This window comes from Amaranthus tricolor, chromosome 16 (assembly GCF_026212465.1).
Source record: "Amaranthus tricolor cultivar Red isolate AtriRed21 chromosome 16, ASM2621246v1, whole genome shotgun sequence".
Classification (NCBI taxonomy): Eukaryota; Viridiplantae; Streptophyta; class Magnoliopsida; order Caryophyllales; family Amaranthaceae; genus Amaranthus; species Amaranthus tricolor.
The window spans coordinates 21,830,896-21,854,522 of NC_080062.1; the positions used below are offsets into that span (position 1 = coordinate 21,830,896).

At 34.6% G+C, this 23,627-nt stretch overlaps 1 protein-coding gene across 12 annotated transcripts; it reads right to left on the reverse strand.

The window, feature by feature from the left end:
• Nucleotides 1–3,697: 3,697 nt before the first annotated feature.
• LOC130802929 (nucleosome assembly protein 1;2-like) lies at nt 3,698–20,917 on the reverse strand. 12 transcript variants are annotated; one of them, XR_009039827.1, is made up of 8 exons: nt 20,776–20,917; nt 19,796–20,666; nt 19,454–19,535; nt 15,960–17,087; nt 11,827–15,848; nt 9,478–11,222; nt 8,753–9,012; nt 3,703–6,389 (listed from the first exon to the last, which is right to left on the reverse strand). XR_009039827.1 is itself a non-coding variant. In XM_057667054.1 (5 exons), exons 2-4 carry the CDS (start codon nt 19,523–19,525, stop codon nt 15,494–15,496), a joined length of 471 nt encoding a protein of 156 aa, XP_057523037.1. In that variant the 5' UTR covers nt 19,526–20,666; nt 20,776–20,917; the 3' UTR covers nt 9,020–11,222; nt 11,827–15,493. The 12 variants fall into 12 exon arrangements, 1 of the variants encoding a protein (XP_057523037.1); XR_009039829.1 differs by having other exon boundaries at nt 19,454–19,538; XR_009039825.1 differs by adding an exon at nt 11,223–11,386 and having other exon boundaries at nt 3,704–6,389; nt 9,478–11,117; nt 19,454–20,666.
• Nucleotides 20,918–23,627: the final 2,710 nt, after the last annotated feature.

The following is a 23,627-nucleotide window of genomic DNA, read 5'->3' on the forward strand; positions in this document are numbered from 1 at the left end:
ATTAAGTAAGTTTATTAAGCTCTACCCACTCATGAACACATCCTCACATACATCTCAATCGTCATTTGCCGCTTTATCACGAACCTTATGGCATGATCATTTAGGACATCCTGGCACCAATGTTTTTCATTCTCTTAGGAAAAATAAATTCATTTTTTGTAATAATTCTATGAACAAAAAGCTTTGTCAATCTTGTGTTCTTGGAAAACACATTCGTTTGCGATTTTATGAATCTACTTCTTTTACTATGTCTCCTTTTGATATTGTTCATAGTGACTTGAGGACTTCTCCCATTATTAGTTCGGCAGGTAATTCATATTATCTTCTATTGTTGGATGATTACTCTATTTCTTGTGGACCACCCCCATTGCTAAAAAATCAAATGTCTTTTGAGTTGTTTTAAAAATTTTACACTTATGTTTCCACACAATTTGAATGTAAAATTAAAAGTTTAGAATGTGATAATGGTTGAGAATATAACAATAATGCATTTCATAATTTTTGCAAACAACATGGGATGGAATTTCGTTTTTCATGTCCACACACCTCATCGCAAAATGGAAAGGCCGAGCGTAAAATCCAAACAATCAATAACATAATTCGTACTCTCTTACTCCATGCTTCAGTGCCCTCTACCTTTTGGCATCATGCATTGGCCATGGTGACCTATCTTCACAATAGTCTTCCAACTAAATTACTACAAGATTTCTCCCCCACTCAAGTCTTGTATCATCAAAATCCATCGTTTGATCATCTTCGTGTGTTCGGGTGTTTGTGTTATTGTAACAACCGTTTTTTTAAATAATAATAATAATAATAATAATAATAATAATAATAATAATAATAAATAAATAAATTTCAGAAAAAAATAAATAAATAAGAAAACTTAACTCCCCATTAACAATAATTTCCCACTTTTCCCTCTAAATCTTATAACCAACCTCACATAACTATTATAAATTAAACCGATTACCTTTAATTTCATTCACATTATTACTCACACTTCTTTTTTCTCCTTCAAACTCTTCCTCCATCTCCCATTTGCTTAAAATTCAAGTCAAGAAAACGCAAGATGGAATGAGAAGTGTGAAGCGGCATTCCAAGAGTTGAAATCAAGGCTTACCTCTGCACCTGTGCTGACCTTACCAAATGAAAGTGGAGAATATGAGGTTTATACAGATGCATCTAAGAATGGACTAGGTTGTGTGTTGATGCAAGATGGAAAGTAGTAGCATTTGCTTCACGACAACTTAAGCCGCATGAGAAGAATTACCCCACACATGACTTAGAATTGGGAGCTGTAGTCTTTGCATTGAAAATTTGGAGACATTATTTATTTGGAGTAAAGTGCAAGATTTATACTGATCACAAGAGTTTGAGGTTCTTGTACACTCAAAAGGAGTTGAATCTGAGACAAAGACGATGGTTAGAACTCATTAATGATTAATGATCTAGACTTGAAGTATTGTGAGGGAAAGGCAAACAAGGTAGCTGATGCTCTGAGTAGGAAGTCAAGTCATACAATAAATGCATTAATTTTAGCAGATGAGTTGTGTGAAGAGATTCGTAGGATGAACTTAGAAGTGGTAGAGTATGGATATGTGGGTACTCAATTGAATGGAATGACGATTGGATCCGATATTTTTGAAGAAATTAGAGTAAAGCAAGTTACGGATAACTGGTTAACTAAATTGAAGAAGTTGAAGGAGGATGGTCAAGCACCTGAGTTCGAAAGTGATGAAAGGTGAAAATTCAACATATGAAGCCGGGGGGAAAATTGCAACCATTAGAAGTACCTGGATGGAAATGGAGTCGATTTCAATGGACTTTCTAGTAGGATTGCCAAAGTCAAAAACAGGGAAGAATGCCATATGGGTGATAGTGGATCGATTAACAAAAACAGCAAGGTTTATAGCTATGAAGAATACTTGGACAATGCAACAAATGGCATACGCGTATTTTCAAGAGGTAGTGAGATTGCATGGTATGCCTAAGGACATTGTATCGGATAGAGATTCGAGATTTCTGTCCAAATTTTGAAAGATGCTACAAGAAGCAGTGGGCACGATACTAAAGTTCATTACTGCATTTCATCCAGCAACAGATGGTCAAACAGAGAGAACGATTCAGACTCTTGAGGATTTGTTAAGAGCATGTGTTATGGATTTTGGTGGATCTTGGGAGGATAATTTGATGTATGTAGAGTTTTCTTACAATAATAGTTTTCATTCTAGCATAGGAATGACACCTTACGAAGCCTTATATGGAAGAAAGTGTAGGAGTCCTATATGTTGGAATGAAGTTAATGAGTCGTTGGGATTATGACCAGACATGATTGAGGAGACTATAAAGAAAGTAAGAATGATCCAAGAACGCATGAGGGAAGCGCAAGATCGTCAGAAGTCGTATGCAGACAAAAAGAGGAGGGCATTAGAGTTTGAAGTAGGTGAACAAGTTTTGCTCAAAGTGTCACCAACCAAGGGTGTCATGAGATTTGGTAAGAAGGGTAAATTGAGTCCTCGTTTTATAGGTCCTTATGAAATATTGGAACGAATTGGGGAAGTAGCCTATAGATTAGCCCTACCTATGAACCTAGCTAAAGTCCACAATGTTTTCCATGTATCCCAACTCCGAAAATATGTCCATGACCCTTCCCATATCATACAACCTGAAACCATTGAACTTGATGAAACCCTTACCTTTGAAGAAAAACCAATAAAAATCCTTGATACCAAAACAAGATGTACCCGGAACAAAGAAATTAAGTTGGTCAAGATATTATGGACGAACCAGCAAACCGAAGAAGCTACATGGGAAACCGAAGTTGACATGAGAAAGCGATACCCCGAACTTTTCGAACAGGTACGTTGAGTTTCGAGGACGAAACTTTTTAAATAGGGGGGTGATGCGAGTCTATCAAACCATTCAATATTCTTTTAAAACTTCAGTAGTTAAACCATTCAATATTCTTTTAAAACTTCAGTAGTTAACTTTAAGTTCGAGGACGAACTTTTGTTTTAAGGGGGAGTGTATGTAACAACCGTTTTTTTTAAATAATAATAATAATAAATAAATAAATAAATTTCAGAAAAAAAAAAAATAAATAAGAAAACATAACTCCCCATTAACAATAACTTCCCACTTTTACCTCTAAATCTTATAACCAACCTCACATAACTATTATAAATTAAACCGATTACCGTTAATTTCATTCATATTATTACTCACACTTCTTTTTTCTCCTACAAACTCTTCCTCCATCTCCCATTTGCTTAAATTTCAAGTCAAGAAAACGCAAGATTTCGATATTAACGACAGTAAATTCTTAGACCGAGATTATTAGGAGCGTACGTTGTCTAGGATCACGTGACAAGGTAATTCTCAATGTCCATCTAATTAGGACTATCCCGTTAGTATTATGTGCTAAGTGATAATTAATGTGTTTAATAGGATGCATGATTTTATATGACATTATTTTATATGATGTTATGTTTTATATATTCTCAAACTATATTTACTATTATTTTTTTTGTCAAAGTTGAATTTATAATTATTATTTCGATAAAATTTATATTATTATTTTGATAACGAAATTTGATACAATTTATTTGGAAGAGAAATATTTATGATATTAATTCCTATTGCCACCAATTGATGTTAGAATGGTGATTTGGAAAATGAAGATTTCAGTTGGATATTCCTGAGATATATATATTTATTGGGAAAAATTTATGATCATAAAATAAAATGTATAATATATGTTTGATTGCATGTTTGTGTGCTCGCGACTAATTATTAAAATATATTAAATCACGTAAAGTGTAACATGAGGGAAACGAAGCTCTTATATTTGTTGTGATCCAAGTATAACGGTGATGAACAGGTTGTCCTGTTTAGTTAGTATAGCTGCCGACAGGTATTATAATTTCTGATACTTGATACGATGTTTGGTCTTCCTTCTATTTGTTGTGATCCAAGTAGAAGGGGTGTGCACACTAGGGTTCCCTGAGACTACTCTGCTGGCCTTGAATTATTTGGGGTGACGACCTCTTGATGAAGTAGGTATAGGGGTAAAGCCTCGGCCTACTGGCGTTCTCGTTCCCTCAAATTTAAAATTGATTATGTGTTTGTCATTATTAATTATCAAATTAATAAATTGGTTTATGTGATATTATATATATTATTTTCTCAAATTGTTTTCTATTAAACTCAGCTATATGTTATTTTCTAAAATTATTTCCAATTTGATTATATTGTATTTTCTTAAATCATTTTCAAACTCAATCGTCTTACGGGATGGAGTTGGAATTACTCAATTTTTCTAATTTTGGGAGTTTTTCCCTTGTTTTTCTTGCATTCTTATGTTACAGGTTATTGATTGCATGGGAATCGCGGAGTGAGGATCACTTAGAAATATAGCTTTTACTAGAGTCGTATTTCAGTTTAAATTTTACCTTAGGTTGTTTAAATTTTATATGCACACAAATTACGTTTCAGTCTTTTCTTTTGTTGTAAGATCCTTTGTTGGATTTAAAATTATTAAGTTATTTCTTAGTCGTTAAGCCTTACATTTATTTTATTAGAAATAGATGTGGCGGTAACACTCCATGAGTAGGTTTTGGCTCATGTTTTTCATTAAAGGTGTTTTCAAAAGTCCGACCTATTATGAGGATGTTACAGTTATCCTCTTTTTCCATCAACTACTATCAATAAGTTGCAAGCACGCTCTACTCCATGTGTGTTCTTGGGTTATCCATCCAATCATCGGGGGTATAAATGTTTGGATCTATCGACTAATCGCATTTTTATTTCCCTTCATGTTCAATTTCATGAGACAGAATTTCCATTTGTCAAGCTTAAATCGGCCATGCCCTCAAAATATGAATTTCTGGACTCACATTATCCTCTTGGATTATATCCAATGGTTAATCCTCAGCCCAATGTTCCAGAACTTTAATTTCCATCTTCTCATTCTAGGCAATCTGTTTCACAAGTACCTCGTGAAGGTGAGTCTGTCCAAGTCTATTCCTCGATTGATGAAGTTAGCATGCCTCTTCCTTCTTTTCAGTCTAATTCTTCGTCCCAGCCTCTACATCTGGCTTCGGCCAATCACCCACGTGATATAGGCTCTCATGTCGCTACTGTCACTCTAGGTTGCCTCTCCTCTTCTCCCCATCCTCAGCCGGCCTTGCCTAGACATTCTATGACCACTCATTCCCAACATGGCATATTCAAACCTCGAAAACCTCTTAATCTTTCTGTGGTCACCACACTTTCCCTTGTCCCACACAATGCAAAAGAGGCTCTATCGGATCCTCATTGGAAAGTGGCTATGCAAGAAGAATATACTGCTCTTATTCATAATGATACATAGGAATTGGTTCCTCGTCCATCAAGAGTCAATATTATTCGTTGTATGTGGATTTTTTGCCATAAAACCAATTCTGACAGATCTTTTGCAAGGTATAAGGCTCGTCTTGTAGGTGATGGCAGTTCTCAACAAGTTGGTGTGGATTGTCTCGAGACATTTACTCCGGTTGTAAAACCGACTGCGATACGGGTTGTTCTGAGCCTGGCCTTATCTCGGTTCTGGTCTATTTATCAGTTAGATGTCAAAAATGCTTTTTTACATGGTAGTTTGCCGAAACAGTGTATATGCATCAACCTAAGGGGTTTCGTGATTATCAACATCCCGATTATGTGTGCCGACTAAAGAGATCTTTGTATGGCTCAAAACAGGCTCCACGTGCTTAGTATCAGCATTTTGCTGAGTATGTTTACTCGATAGGGTTTTTTAATAGTCTCTATGATACCTTGTAACACCCCAGAATTTCCGACCCCTTAACGAAACCAAAACCGTAAAGGACAGGAGGAAATTCGGGTGTTACATAAAAGAAAAGGAATAGAATTTAGATAAACGTTAAATATTAACTCTAAAAAGGTGAGTAGAAATTTTGGCAGCATCTGCCTTAAAACTGTGCGCCTTTGTAGAAAAACAAAAGTTAATTCAGAAACTAATAAAGTAAAGGCACCAACGGCCTATCAAAACTATGTCACGGCGGAATAATTCGTCGCCGACTTCTCAAATCAACATGCCAAGCATGGATCGTGGTTCCAGTGTCGACGTTTGCGTTTTAAAAAGACTTAACTCCTCAAAACCATACAGAGTTATAAACTACGCAACAGAAATACAAATATGCGAGGGAGGACGCAAAGCCTCATAACAAAACATATACAACCAAGGTTTACAAAAGATAACAAAAACTACAAAATCAAAAGGTAGCGGTATGACACAGGGAATGCTTCGCTCTCATCACTCTTCCCAAATGCAATGCAATGCAATGCAAAAGAAGCTCCAGTACCTGCTACGCTTGTCTATGATCCCCCTGCTACTCGACATTAGACCAAAGGCCAATGTGTCATAGCAGGACAATCATAGAAAGTCATCAACAAACAAACATAAACACAAACACGTACACGTCAGTAACTAGCATCAAATATAATAAGGCCAACTACTAGATAGCATTATATCATAAAAAAAACATAAGATGATTTCATAAAACGCAAGCACAGATAGTAACCGTTTATCGGCCACTTATACTTCTTAATTTCATTACGTGCTTTCCAACCCGAACCATGTGCTCTTGGGTAGAATGCAGGTCTTCACGCTCCTCTTTTCAAACATAAACTCTTGCAAAACACGCATAGTTTAACTCGACCAAGGCATTAACAGAGTACCTAACACATGACCTTATAGAGCTTGTCTATCTTAAGGTAAGTGTGATCATAGTCCGTAATACCCTTGAGGTAACTTAACTTAGGCACACTTCTCACTAGCATAAACTATTCTATCAATAAGTAGATGTTCTATCAATGAGTAATTATTCTATCAAAGAGTAAACGTTCTATCAACGCGTAAGCTTTCTACCAAAGAATGAACCTTCTATCATTAAATACTTTTCGATCAAAGAATAAACTTTCTATCACTAAATAGTTTTCTATCAGTGGATCTTTTCTCTACTTCCTGGCATAGTGACACGGCCAAGGGCGTTATCGGCCACCCGGCGCCCATGGCAAAGTATGAGCTCATGCCCCCTCCAACTAACCCTCTCGGGTCCTACCTTCGGGAAAAAAACTAACACACTGGGGTACTAAACCAGTGAAGAGGCCACCATATTGGGGTTTGCAAGGCCCGCATGGTAACACCTCGGTTAAGTGGCGTTATCGGCCACCCGGCGCCCAATGACCCAAGCATGCTCATACCCCCCTTACGGTGGTCCCGTCGAACCTCACCTAGGGGACTAATAAAACAACCGGACATAATCCAGTTGAGTCACGCCAGCTAATCATAATCTAGTACCTTATCAGATGGGAATAACTTCCACTCTCAACTATTAATGAGCGCCCTGGGATAGCAGTGCGCCAAAACCCACTGAGCCACTCAATAGAATATGAAATTCACCTATAACGGAGTCATTCTAACTCCAATTAAGGCATAATCTAATTCTTTAAATAAATAAGGGGGTGGTTCCCGCCTTCTATCAACACTCTCATTCTCTAAACTATTCTAAGCGCAAGGACTTCATAGTCGATAGCTCTTCATATAAAGTGTATTCACTAGTACTTCATAGTTTCGATACAATGCATACTATCAAAATAAACAATAATGTCTTAAAGAAAATTGCATATAAGGGTTATTAACGTAGCTGTAATCGTCACTGCACGATCAAAAGTCACAAAATCACCCCAACTAAGGCTCCACTTTCCTCTTGCGAAATATCCAAGTTATGAGTAGAACTAATAAGTTCCCTTAACTACTTTAACATACCAAACTAAATATCCAAGTAACTGCCATCACCCATTCAACATGAGTTTCCGATCACTTTAGCACGCACACAACTCATTCAATACAAGTCAAAATCATCAACTCAACGCAACATAAGTCTTTCCATCAATTTAAAGTAGAAGTATGTGTGAATCGTTTCTTTACATTAACTAATTTTGAGCATATCGGCTCGCGTTACCCAAAATAACTAATCACAATTAAATTTTACAATTTTAATATAACATTAATATAACGATAAGGCAAATCTTAGAGTTATTGTATTGCGATATCATTTGTTACATTCTCCAAAGCTATTAAGAAATATAGTCAAAACAACACGACAAATTACTTTAGTAACCATCAACGATAAGTTGACATTATGCTCTTGGCTTACTAATATCATGTATCTATAACTTCAATAACAACCTAATAAGGGTATTTGTAATTCACAACAATCAAACCACAGCAATTAGTAACTATTATTCCCAATTTAATCAATCGAAATCACTTTCATAGTCAACTAACATCATCACCATTACTAATTATTCACAATAATAACCAATCGACCAAATCTTAAAACAACTTTTAAAGTTATTTAATCAATCATCACCAACATATAGTATAAAACACACATATTAGTAATTTCATCTCTAAATTCAAGCCCTAATCGTTTCGTGTTCAAAGATAACATATTTAATCACTACCCATACTAAGATTCAAAGAAACTAATACAAAATCAACACACAACCCATAATTTCAATCACACTTCAAACCCTAAGTCATAAACATGTTTAATTCATCAATTAAATTCTTACCCACAAAAAGATTCAATGAAGATAACACAAAAATCAACACCTCACTCATAAACTTCATAAAACTTCAAATAAAACTAGAAATTAATTAGAGAAAAGAGAAGAGATGGCTCACAATGGAGAAACTAGAAAAGGGTGAGGGTATAGGTGGTGTTGTGGTGGTGGTGGAGCACGAAGGTGGACAGCCTGTGGTGTGCCAGACACGGCTGCTGCTGTGGGAACCTCCAAGAAACGCAGCTGCTGCCGCCTGCTGCTTAGGTGAGTCTCTGCAAGCTGCTTGGGTGAGTCACAGTCGTTGCCAGCTGCTTGGGGTGAGTCACGGTCGCTGCCAGCTGCAAGGAAAGGGAAGGTGCTGCCGACTGCTGTCCTTGGTGGCTGTGGAGGCTCAGCAGTGAGGCTTTGAGGGAATATCGTGTCACAGGGAGAAGAGGAAGAGGGAGAAGGAAGGAGGGCTAACAGCTTGTTTTTGGGGCATCGAGGGTTTCATGCCCTTTTATCATGGTTATTATTATTATTATTATTATTATTATTATTATTATTATTATGTTTATTTATTTATTTATTTATTTAATCTAGATTCATTTTCTTGCGAGGCTCAACTGAGAGACTCACCTTTGTGTACTCACACGTATAAATAAAATAATAATTTTTTATTCGAACCTCTTTATTTTAGAGGTCACAAATGTATTTTTTTAATATAATTATATGTTAATATTTAAATTCGTATATAAAAGGGATTTATTAAAACTATTTCTAAATTAATTTAATATAATTATAAAATACCCAAAAGTCATTAAAATATTAATTAATGACGTCAGAAAATCTCGGGGTGTTACATACCTCTTTGTTTATTTACCGTAGTGGTAAGGACATTGCTTTTCTGTTGCTATATGTTGATGATATTGTGTTGACTGCTTCATTTGAGTCTCTCCGACAAAATATCATCTCTTTTGTCTTCTGAGTTTGTTATGAAGGAACTGGGCCTTCTTCATTATTTTTTGGGTATTAAAGTTACTCGTACTACAAATGGTTTTTTTTTTCTTAGGATAAGTATGCTACTGATATAATTGAGTGGGTTGGTATGTCATCATGTAAGCCTTCTAATACCCTAGTGGATATTGCACGCAAACTTAACGAGGAGCTCTCTAGTTTTTGATGCGACCCTTTATCGAAGTCTTATCGAAGCTCTTCAGTATCTAACCTTCACTCGTCCGGATATATCTTATGCTGTGCAGCAAATCTGTCTCCATATGCATGATCCTAGGAAACATCATTTCCATGCTTTGAAGCGTATTATTCGATATGTTAGGGTACTATACAATTGGGTCTTCATCTTACCGCTACTTCGTCATCATCCTTAGTGTGTTATACTGATGCGGATTGGGCTATTTGTCCTGATACTAGACGGTCCACGTCTGGATATTGTGTGTATCTTGGTGATAACTTGATTTCATGGTCCACAAAGAGACAATCTACTATTTCTTGTTCTAGTACGAAGGCTGAGTATCGTGTCGTTGCCAATGTGGTTGCCGAGACTAATTGGCTTCGTAATCTTCTCCTAGAGCTTCCTTAGTCTACTGTGATAATGTTAGTGCCATTTATCTTTCGGGAAATCCTATCCAGCACCAGCACACTAAACATATTGAGTTGGATATTCAATTTGTTCGTGAGAAGGTGGCTCCTGGTCAAGCCCGGGTGTTACATGTCACCTCTCATTTTAATATTGCAGACATATTTATGAAAGGCTTGCCTCGGGTTTTATTTGATGAGTTTCGGTCCAATCTCAATGTCCGATCACCTCCTTCTTTGATTGAGGGGGTGTCATAGGAGTGTTGTATGGTCCGATGGTTAGGAATGTGGTGTGCGGGTATTTTGGTCATCGTGTGTGTGTGTATATATATATATATATATACATATATATATATATATATATATATATATATATATATTTATTTATTTATTTATTTTTGACAGGATAAACAGGTGAACACGTATGACTCAAATTCATATATTTTCAAATTGGTAAGTGTCGCAAAATTCTAAGATATCAATCTACCTCTCTTGTTGTAGTACAAAGTCCATGGAAAAGAAGAATACTAGACAGACACTAGAATAGATATCAATCCTATAGAATTTTATGGATTTCTATAAATCCAAAATTTAATCATGTCAACAAAGCTATTTATGGGGCCATCCCTGCTTCCCACATACAGCAGCTGCTCTAAGTAGAGGTTCACCATTATCACCGCACAGAGTTAGCCATACGAACCACTTGCTCACACAACATAACATTAGGACATAGAATAAGAGACATCTGAGAGTACTGGCTTTTTCTATAACCAATAGCTTCTATCCCGGGGTGGTTGCTATGTGCTTGATGAAGCTTCTCAACACGTGGGACAAGATAACCATGTATTTTACCACTTCCGGTCTCTGCAGCAAAACCTGTATCATTTCCCGATAGATGGAATGCAAGCTGCCTGAACGACAAGGTAAAATCCAATAAGTCGGTTGATAACATGGTGCAAATAGTACCATCCAGTCATCCCCACAATGACCCCAACGCCTTACAGAGGATTTTCTACCTGATGACATACAGGAATAGAGTGCAGACACCCTTCAGCAAACAAATATAAAGGCCATTTGTTGCAAAATCCTTTAATCAGTTGCTATTTCAAAACAGAGTAGAAGACAGCCGAAAAAATTCCTTAGTCTACTCCACATCTCCAATGTACTTCATTAGTTTTCCCTTACATTAAAAAAATTGATAAAATACAAATTTCTAGATACAACAGAAACTAAATAAAATGTGTGTCAAAGCAATAACTCTGAGAAAGTTTCAAGAAAAGAAGGTGATTTAATATTAAACATAAAACCCACAAATTAGTCTCAACTCCACAAACCCAACTAAAAAAACCCTAAAACAATAGTCAAAAAATTCTAATAAATCCCAGCAATGGTTCAATCATTTCAAACTTCAAGAATAATTAGAAAAAACTAAAAAAAATCAAACTTGCTAAAAAGTCCCAGTAAAGATTCAATCTTTTTAATATCAAGGTAACAAGTCCAAAAAAAAAAACTAAGAAAAACCCACATCAGAAAATATAATTTCCCAAACACCCAAAAATAAAATTTATACTTCTATAGTTCTATTACATCTTTAAAAAGAACCGAGGAAAACACCAATACCTGAATTAAGGAAGGTTTAGAAAAGCCAGCATTAAAGAGAGAATGAAAGAGTTTTTCAGATACACCGAGTGAATCCCATGAAACATTTTTGTTAGCAAAGAAGGTATCATCGTTATTTTTGGTATGAAAAGCTTCAGAACTTGAAGTTGCAAGGGTGTTAGCAGGATGAAAAAGAGAAATAGAATGCTTGTGAGGAAGAGTAGTAGAGAAAGAAATGAGTTTAATGGGAGGAGAGATGAGTGGAGGATTGAGAAATAAGGGTGACAGAAATGAAGGGTGTTTGTAGAATTTGCAAAGTTGGAGCATTTTTAGGGGTTAGGTTTTCAATTCAACAACAATGGATGAAGTATTTCATTCAAAGTTTAGTTAAGTGATGAATGATGATGATCTACGGAAGCAAGTGAGAGGGTTTATGACTTTAGGTTTAGTCGGCTAAGATTCTTTTGCCAACAAAGTGCCACGTCACTGCCAAATGGTACATCCACTTGCCACATCAGGTCCCATGCACCACCTCTGCTGCTTTCCTTTGCTGATAGATCATGGACATTCAATGCAGCAAGTGTAAAGCACAAACACAATCGTCACTGCTGCTTCTAAATCCACTCCATTAAATGACGAAAATGGTGGTATTTTCAAAAATACGGAGAATGTTCTTCCGGTAAAAACTTCGGCGGAAAAACGGTGATTGTTGGGATTAGATCAGACCAAGAAAGTAAACAACTTTAAACATGGGCTTTAATGAAAATTGCTCATCCTGGAGACCGTCCTCTTGCCCTTCATGTTTTTCATCACTCATCTACTGGTTTGTCCAATATTTTTTTCCTGGATGAATTTAATTGACTTCTTTGATTTTGGATTTTTGAAATTTATCGTGTTTGAAATCATTGTGTTTGAAAATTGCTTAACCTACCTACATTTTTCTGGGTTTTGATTTTGGGTGTTTAAATTTATTGTGTTGATTTTTTTTTTTGATTAATTTAATTGCATTTTTCTGGGTTTTTTAAATTTTTATTTTGAGTTTTTGAAAATTATTGTAGGCTAAATGTTTTTGCTTAATTTACTTGCATTTTCCTGGGTTTTAATTCTACTTTTGTGAGTTTCTTAGCAGGTGTTGAACAATCGATGCTTCTTTCTTTGGTGAAGACATTTGATTTTACTCTTGCTGTTTACGAATGCTTTTCTTATTTGAAGTAGGTAATTATATATTTTTGTTACATTTTTGTTTTGTTTGAATTTTCTAAAATTGTGGTGACATGGCGCACAAGTTAATCAACTGTGAAATTTGTTGATTTTTTTGGTGAATTTCCCATTTAATTCCTCTATTTATGAGTAGATTTGTTAGTTAGAACAGTAATTAGGAGATAGCAGTACTAATTTTTAAAATCTTGAATAATTCATTAGAAGTTGCAAGAACTGCTCTTATATGTGCTATTAGCAAAATAGTAGTATTATGATGTTCAGAAAAGTTGCAAGAACTGCTCTTATATGTGCTAAACTCTTGAATAATTCATTAGAAGTTCTAACAAAAATTCCTTGTACAGTTGTGTACACGTTGGCGCAAGATGACTACACAAGTATAAACTATCTACAACTGAAAACTTCTTTGCCTCACATCCTAGTTCCTGAATTCTCCAAAAATTGTCCAATTGGTATTATATATGTATGTATATGGTAATAATGTTATAGATTGCAGCATATGGCTTGCCCTTCAGTTTGCAGTCTTTCCCACAAGCAAATCAGTTGTTTAGGAGATTGATAATGGGCAGTATAATAATCATCAATGCAGCCGGACTGATGAAAACGCGAGTTGTACACATATTCCACTGGCCTCGACATAATTTTTTTTTATTGATTATGTATTTATTGATCTAGGACACTTCATAATCACCTGAGATCGATAGTTCAATACTGGTATTGCTAATTGTAGAATTTTGAAATTATATAAGTACTGAGTATTTAAGTGTGTAGTGTATAAAGATTTTGTGCTGTCAAACCCTGTTTTCTTCTACTATTCTTTGATATTTTTCTATTCTTTTTTTGTTACCAGGATTCAAGTTTTCCTTGTTCATCTCTTTGTTGATTTAAGAAATAATGGATGATTCGCAATCTCAAATCGGTTCTAAAGACTTTAATACATATGAGAACATTGCTGCAGACCAAGAGGCATTTAAAATGTTCCCGAGAGACTACAGCGAAGTCTGTAAGGCTGAAGAATTTTCAAAATAAAGTTTAGAAGGAATTATTGCCAAGAAAAATGAGTCATTCTTAAATCCATATGATCGAATCTCGTAAGGAGAGAAATGTGAGAAGATTTTGCAATGGCTATCTAACTGTAGCCAAGAATATTACGTTAAGAAGATTGGAAACATGGACTGAAAATGCTTGCTTGCTTTACTATCACTTGTCCAACGGACATGAATGGCCTATTGCTACTGAGGAAGAAGGGGCATTGGAAGGGTCATAGAATTCACATATCTCATGACTGTAAAGAAATGGAGACTGTGAAGGATATTGCAGAATTCAATTCTATCAACTATGAGGATTGATGTTAATGATGATTTTGGTGAATTCTAATTGAACATTAATCAAGTTTAATAAATAGATTAGTGCTTGTAACGAAGATATTGCGTGTATTTCGCATTGAATAATTAAATACTTACTACTATAGCAAGAACAGTGAATAAGTAATGAGTATTATGTTGCCCTACACTAGATTCTAGATGGGTTCCTACCCAATATTCTTATGAATGAATGCACTATGATATATTTACAAAGGTTGGGTAGGAACAACAAAAACATATAATCTTTGTAAATATATCATAGTGCATTCTTTCATAAGAATATTGGGTAGGAACCCATCTAGAATCTAGTGTAGGGCAGCATAATATTCATTACTTATTCACTGTTCTTGCTATAGTAGTAAGTATTTAATTATTCAATGCAAAATACATGCAATATCTTCGTTACAAGCACTAATCTATTTATTAAACTTGCTTAATGTTCGATTAGCAATCACCAAAATCATCATTAACATCAACCCTCATAGTTGATAGAATTGAATTCTGCAGTATCCTTCACAGTCTTCATTTCTTTACAGTCATGAGATATGTGAATTCTATGACCCTTCCAATGCCCCTTCTTCCTCAATAGCAATAGGCCATTCATGTCCGTTGGACAAGTGATAGTAAAGCAAGCAAGCATTTTCAGTCCATGTTTCCAATCTTCTTAATATAATATTCTTGGCTACAGTTAGATAGCCATTGCAAAATCTCCTCACATTTCTCTCCTCACGAGATTCATTATATGGATTTATAAATGACTCATTTTTCTTGGCAATAATTCCTTCTAAACTTTTTTTTAAAAAACTCTTCAACATTACAGACTTCGCTGTAGTCTCTCAGGAACATTTTAAATGGCTCTTGGTTTGCAGCAATGTTCTCATATGTATTAAAGTCTTTAGAACCGATTTGAGATTGCGAATCATCCATTATTTCTTAAATCAACTAAGGGATGAACAAGGAAAACTTGAATCCTGATAACAAAAAAAGAATAGAAAAATGTCAAAGAATAGCAGAAGAAAACAGGGTTTGACAGTAGAAAATCTTTATACACTACACACTTAAATACTCGGTACTTATATAATTTCAGAACTCTACAATTAGCAATACTAGTATTGAACTATCGATCTCAGGTAGGGATGGCAACGGGTCGGATCTGGACCGGATCCAGGTGAACCCGGATCCAGATTCGTTGTCAAGAACAGGATCCAGATCCGGACTCGGATCCGCGGGTCTAGTTTTGCAACACCCCGGTCTGGATCTGCAGATACTGCGGATCCAGTACCGGATCTGGGTCCAAAATGGGTCTGACTTGTTTTTGAATCGTCTTCGTCTTCATCATCGTCATCTTCCTCTTCTTCATCATCCCCATCATCATTTATATCATCAAATTCATCCCCCTTAGCTGCCTCTCCAGTAAACCATGATACAGCATGAGGAATAATTTTGTCTCGAATGGTCAATCTGAATCATGATCGGGAACATTCATAATGAGTAGTTAGCAACAATAATAAGCATGGTCAATCTAAGAGATTATCACGCCATTCATCAATTACACTACATATCAAAACTTACCCAATCTCATAATCTTGCTCCATCAGATTCTGAAGCTTTGCCGCCTATCAAATATCAATATTTCAAATTGGTAATTGTCAATGGTAGTTACATGAGGTTCAAATTATTAAAGAACTTCAAAATCAAAGTCACTGCTTCTTCATCAATATCATCATCGTCATCAGGAATTGGGGGCGGATTGAAAAAGTTGAAAAAGCTTTCACATTTTTCAGGAATTAGGCGCGGGATGTCGAGTGTCGAGTACTCGAGTCTGTCGACTGGGAGTGAGAGGCAGTAAGGGAGGAGTATGTGATGACTGAATCGATGAGGGTGTGTCGTGATGAGGCAGTGACTATGAGGGAGGTATTTTAACATATTTTTGATATAAAAAAAAATAAAACGGGTCCTCCAGATCCGCGGGTCCGAGTTTGGGTATTTTTCTCAGATCCGGATCCGACGGGTCTATATTTTTAGGACCCAAATCCGTGAAAACAAATACGGATCCACGGATCTGGGTCGGGTCCAATACCCATTGCCATCCCTAATCTCAGGTGATTATGAAGTGTCCTAGATTAATAAATACATAATAAAAGAAAATTATGTCGAGGCCAGTGGAATATGTGTACAACTCGCGTTTTCATCAGTCCGGCTGCATTGATGATTATTATACTGCCCATTATCAATCTCCTAAACAACTGATTTGCTTGTGGGAAAGACTGCAAACTGACGGGCAAGCCATATGCTGCAATATATAACATTATTACCATATACATACATATATATACCAATTGGACAATTTTTGGAGAATTCAGGAACTAGGATGTGAGGCAAAGAAGTTTTCAGTTGTAGATAGTTTATACTTGTGTAGTCATCTTGCGCCAACGTGTACACAACTGTACAAGGAATTTTTGTTAGAACTTCTAATGAATTATTCAAGAGTTTAGCACATATAAGAGCAGTTCTTGCAACTTTTCTGAACATCATAATACTACTATTTTGCTAATGATATAGGTAATCGTCCGACTACTTGCGTTTTTAGCGGCACAAATTGAATACTAATGCACAGATCATCTTGCTTATTTCCAGGTACGAATGCTCTCCAATTTATTTTGCTATGAAGCAAGAAGCCCATGCTTAAACCGAAATAAACTGAAAAAAAATTTTCGAATATTTCAACAGAAAGAAACTGAAAGAAATTAAAACGAGTGTCGCAAAAAATTAAAATCCCAAATATATTCTCCATAAGTAAATTATACCTTTAAATTTACGAATATTTAAACAGAAAGAAACTGAAAAAAAAAAAAAGAAAAAAGACCTTAAAAGATACTAATAAGCTATCATATGAAACCCTTCACATTCAATCGCGTACAGTAATATTAAAAATGAAGTTAAGAGAATCTAAATACCTGAGACTGAAGAAATTTAAGGGAGGGAAAATTGATGAAACTCTAGAATTCTTAGAAAGGGGAAAAATTAAAAGAAGTGAGAAGGGAGTAAGAGGGGCATACAGTAATACTCCAAGATTAAAGAATGTGTGATTTTGATTGAGTTCGTAATATCGTTGATCATTTAGGGAAAATTTGGTGGACTAATTTAGCAAGCATTGAACAAAATAGTATGAATTTTTAATCTACCTTTTAACTGACCGGGGAAAATGTAGACTTATTGATATTTTAGTAAATCTAATACTCCTATTATATACTCCCTTCTATTCAATCTACTTGTCTCATTTACCTTTTTCACTTATCGAGGCCATATTTTAACATTTATCATCTTTAATTGTGCAAAATTAAAAATTATGAAAAGTTGATATTAATAATCTTTGTATTGAGACGAATGAAACAAGATCCCACTTGAGTTAAGTTAAACTCTCTGAAGCACGGACACGCCCCTGAACCTGCGTGTCGCGTGTCAGACACGTGTCAGACACGAACACGCGAAAATCCGTGTCCGACACGCCAAATGAAGTGTCCAATATTTTAATAATTTTCCGGACACGTGGACACGGCAAGGACACTAAAGGACACGGCAAGGACACGTGTTTTCTTTTTTTTCTAAAAAAAAAAAAAGAAAAAAAATCGAAAACAGGGCCTTTCACAATTTCACTCTAACCCCTCTCTTGCTCTCACTCCTCTCAGCTCTCTTTCACTCTAAAGTCTAACCCTAAAAACTCTACACAACTCCTCCTCCACCTCCACTGTCGCTGCCGCACTACCGCACCACGCCACCGCCGGCTGCTCCTCCATCACAGACGAACACTTGAACTCGGTGCTGCACTGCTGCTGCCCTGTGGGTTGTTCGAATAGAACACAGTCGAACACTCGAACTCGAAAAATCCCTAAAAATCGAAATTTTTGATTTTGTTTAAGGTACTTTCAGTCTTTATACTAAATCCTAATATTAATCTTGTTTTAATCTTTAATCTTAGTGTTAATCTTAAATTTTTAATCTTGTTGACTTGTTTTAATATTTATTTTTAAATCTTGATTTTTGAATTTTGTTAGAATGTTGTTTCATGATTTTTTTTTGTTTATGTTGTTTGAGTGATTGAAAATTTGTTAATGTTAAATGGTTAATGTGTTTGTAAATTGTAATTTGAATTTTGAAAAGTTGAAATGTTGTTCTTGATTTTTTTGTATATCCTCTTTGAATATTTGTTATTTGTTATTTGTTAATGTTAAATTGTTAATGTGTTTGTAATTTGAATTTTGAAAACTTGAAATGTTGTTCTTGATTTTTTTGGTATATCCTCTTTGAATATTTGTTAATTGTTATTTGTTAATGTTATATTGTTAATGTGTTATTTGTTAATCTTAATTTTTAAATCTTTAATTGTGGTTGTTTGAATTTGAAGAGTTCAATCATGTCTAGTAGTGGGGCTAGTTGCTCTGATTCATGCAATGTCTAGTATGACTATTTTTAAATCTTCATGTTGTTTATTTGGTACTTATTTGCATTTTATGTGAGTTTTATGTTTTTAAAGTGTTTATTTACATATATCAAATAAAAGATTGTAAAATTATCTTTAATTTGATATATTTATTATATTACCATTTTCGTGTCCTCGTGGTGTTTTCCCGTACCCATGTCGTGTCCGTGTCCGTTTTAGTGCAACCTAGGTTAAACTTATAGATTAAGAATAAAGTATAAATTAAGAGCGATTAGTAATCTAATGTATAATTCTCACCTAACATATAATTCCTAAAATGTGATGAACAAACATATATTGAGGTTGCAAATAATGCAAAAGAGGAAAAATATTCAAGATTTCAAGTAAATTTTCATAAATGCTTGATAATTTAACATTTAATCTCTCAAAAGAAGATTTTAAAAATTAGTACTGCTATCTCCTAATTATTGTTCTAACAAACAAATCTACTCATAAATAGAAAAATTAAATGGGAAATTCACCAAAAAAAATCAACAAATTTCACAGTTGATTAACTTGTGCGCCATGTCACCACAATTTTAGAAAATTCAAACAAAACAAAAATATAACAAAAAAATATAATTACCTGCTTCAAATAACAAAAGCCTTCGTAAACAGCAAGAGTAAAATCAAATGTCTTCACCAAAGAAAGAAGCATCGTTCAACACCTGCTAAGAAACCCACAAAAATTAAATTAAAACCCACAAAAACATTTAGCCCACAATAATTTTCAAAAACTCAAAATAAAAATTTTAAAAACCTAAAAAAATCAACACACAATAAATTTAAACACCCAAAATCAAAACCCAGAAAAATGTAGGTAAGTTAAGCAATTTTCAAACACAATGATTTCAAACACGATAAATTTCAAAAATCAAAAATCAAAGAAGTCAATTAAATTCATCCAGGAAAAAAATATTGGACAAACCAGTAGAAGAGTGATGAAGAACATGAAGGGCAAGAAGACGGTCTCCAGGATGAGCAATTTTCATTAAAGCCCATGTTTAAAGTTGTTTACTTTCTTGGTCTGATCTTATTTCAACAATCACCGTCTTTCCGCCCAAGTTTTTACCGGAAGAACATTCTCCGTATTTTGAAAATACCACCATTTTCGTCATTTTTGTGGGTTTTTTTTGATTAAATTCATCTGGGTAAACAATAAAATGTTCCAGATCTCAAAATTTGATAATTTGGTTTTGTTTTGGGAAAAAAGGAGTAGAAAGAACACACAAACGCAATAAAATGTTCCAGATCTCAACTTTTGATAATTGGGTTTTGTTTTGGGAAAAAAGGAGTAAAAGAACACACAAAAATGAGATGAAACTTTTTTAGGTTGTTTTTTGAGGAAAGAAGTTGTTTTGGGAATGGAATCTCTCTTACCTTATTTATCTCTTTGTAGCTTTAAAAAATTCGAATTCAACCCAGAACAAGCACAGCAGAAGCACCACAAAATTAGGTTTTAATCAATTCTATAAAAATCGAATTCAACCCAAATAGAAAATAGCAATCCAAATAAATCAACTCATATAAATCAACCCAAAATCAACCCAAATAAATGATTAACAAAAATCAATCAAATCAGACCAAAAAGGGTTTGTGGAGAAACCCTAGAATTTTGAAGAACAGGTTTGATCTGCAAAGAAGATGTTTGATCTGCAAAAAAAAAAAAAAGAAAATGAGAAGGGTAAAATGAACTTGAGTGGAAACTGAGCCATCTTCCCTTCATTACTCCTAACAATCGCTTGAAGTTGCTCTTTAATGGGCGCTTTCTCCATTTGAGACCTTCGTCTTGTTTTGATCTGCAAAAAGAAAGAAAGGTAAAGGGTATAAAATGAAAGAATTAAGTGCAGGAGGATTAAGAGTGAATGAAGATTGAAGAGTGAAAATTGCAGAGGAGGTATGCCTGACCAGCTGCCCAAAAATCGCGAAAAAGAGAGAAGAGAAGATATGGCTGAGCTAAAGGAAAGAAGGGGAACAATGTTTGCATTTAATGGAGTGGATTTGGAAGCAGCAGTGACGATTGTGTTTGTGCTTTACACTTGCTGCATTGAATGTCCATGATATGTCAGCAAAGGAAAGCAGCAGAGGTGGCGCATGGGACCTGATGTGGCAAGTGGATGTACCATTTGGCAGTGACGTGGCGCTTTGTCGGCAAAAGAATCTTAGCCGACTAAACCTAAAGTCATAAACTGAAACAGTCCAAACCAGCGTAAACAATATAATAATATTTTCTACAAAGCACAGCGGAAGACTTATAGAAGTCTGGGCTGAATCCGACCTGTGGCTCGATAGCCGCAACAACCAATATCAGAGTATTTAAAACCTTTACATAATTGTAATACAATTACTTACAACCTAGTTATAAACTAAGTTAATGCATTATAAAATATCTAAATTTTTTTAAAATTTTTACAACACATGATTTGTCAAAATATCATTATAAGTTAATTTTCCGAAAACGATGTCCTTGCTATCGCAACACATGACACATAAATGAGCAGCACATCCATCCGCACTAAAGTTGGCAATCTGAAAGTGGATCTATCCCCGTAAGAGATAGGCCCTATCAAAAACTGTCAACAATTGAATTGTTGAGTAATCCAACAAACTATTACATTTGTATACAAGTCATTAACAAACATCTCCAATCAAATTCCTTGTTCACTTGGTAACCATTTATAAACATTATTTTATCCAAATCAAAACTCTTTTAAAAGTCCGTTTGGTATCAACATAAATACGGCTATGAACCTTTAGTTCATAACGAATCAAAACACGGCTATAACTTTACAAGTTACTATTACTTTACAAGTCAATAGCGAAACAATACGGCAAATGACAAATATGATATCATTTGCGAAACAAACAAAATTTTATGTACCAAACGTATTTATTCAAAACTCATGTTAAATCAATAATTTAACAGCACTTTAAAACGTGGGAATATATGGACCGTCAGAAAGTAGGCTTGATCTAAATCTTGAGAACACGGGTGATCGTCATCACGAACAAAACGGGATCGGGGGCTCGAGACCAATCTGAATAACCATTACCTACTATCAAGCTATAGGATTTCACAATAATCCGGATATAAGTATTCGTTGCCAATTCCCAAAAACGGACATTTTTCAATGTCGAACATTTCAATATAAAACAAAACAATAATTCAATTGATTTTCTTTGAAATCAACAATCATACCTCATTTTCATAATACAGTATTTCAAGACTCGTATTTTATAAGTTAGTAACATACAAAACATGCTTTTGTAATCTCTTTAAATAAATACAATATTTAAAAGCTCATATATAAAAACATATGAACATTCAAAACATAATTTAATCAAGGACTAGGACCAAGGTCAAACAAAGTCAAAATCCAAATTTTCGAACACCAATAAATATACGATTTTGCTCAAATATCAGTAGCAGTAATACCACACCTTATAAAATATAACTTAAACTTTGAAATACTTAAATTAAATTTAAAAGATAAGATAGTAGTTTGCTTGTAGGTTACCTTTCTATGCCATGAATAACAATCAATAATTAAAATACCAATCAATTCATCATCAACCATCAACATGTAGAAACTTGAGTTACTATCAATGGAGTTTACCCAATTTTAAATCCCAAATACCCAACTTATATCATATTCACCTAATACCAACTAATCAAATACTATCATATCCATCTAATACCAACTAATCAAATACCCTATTGATACTTATGTTCTCAAATTTGATACTAGAACCAATTACCCATACTAATCAAATAAGAACCCATAACTCAACAATATCAATCAATAAAACTCAATCGGATGATAAATAATAATCCTAAACACTTGGAGTACTCAATTTGAACCCCAACTTTAATTCTAAACAAGCAAATCCAAAATGCTATTTTCGGATTTTCAGGCACCCTGTTAGTATTTTGGGCATAACTCTCTCATACGAACTCCTTTTGGGGTGATTCAAGTGCCCACGCGACCATGACTCAGAGCTCTACTATTCTTATGCAGACACTAAAACCCAAAAACAATCATAACGGCCTCAAAAATGGCAAAACAGAAAGCTTATTATTGATTTCCATGACAGCCTGTTGGTATTTCACTATTTTGAACATAACTCTCTCATACGAACTCATTTTGGGACGATTCAAGTGCCCACGCGACCGCGACTCGAAGCTCCACAAATCTTATGAAGACACCAGAGCCTAGAAACAATCAAAACTGACCTAAAAATGCCAAAACAGAATGCTCAGTTTCTGAGCTGAAATTTCGATATCTAAATACTAAATTTTATACTAGAAACCAAATAACCCAAATATCCAATTCTAATCAATATTAAAAACAACTCAATTACTAATTGAATCCATATACTCATCTTAAATTCAAGTTGATAATACTTAAACTTGAATTAAAGACCCAAATTGAATCCACAAATACTAAACTACTTTAAAACATTTAATTAATACTTAAATAGAATAGTTTGTGGGTTACCTAAATCACCATTGAAGGACCTTTCTACTTTCAATCTTGAACTTCAATTTGAGTCACAAAATCCCCAATTTAAACCCAACAGTGATCAACATGCATAACTTTAACATTCAAACAAGTAACATAAATCAATCTTAAATCATACTATTAAATATAGTAAAGATTAAAATTCAAATAAAACTTTTAATTAGAATAGCCCCAAATCAATACAAATCATATACCATATCCTACAAGCTTAACTTATAATCCAATCCAACAAAATAC

Excerpts from the sequence above, each read along its gene's own strand:
- LOC130802929 (XM_057667054.1), bottom strand. The coding sequence starts at position 19,525 with ATGCTTCTTTCTTTGGTGAAGACATTTGATTTTACTCTTGCTGTTTAC. Across the intron at positions 16,004-19,453 it reads GCTTTTGTTATTTGAAGCAG|GCGGCAAAGCTTCAGAATCT; the intron begins GTAATTATATTT and ends GATATTTGATAG. Across the intron at positions 15,849-15,959 it reads GAGCAAGATTATGAGATTGG|ATTGACCATTCGAGACAAAA; the intron begins GTAAGTTTTGAT and ends ATCATGATTCAG.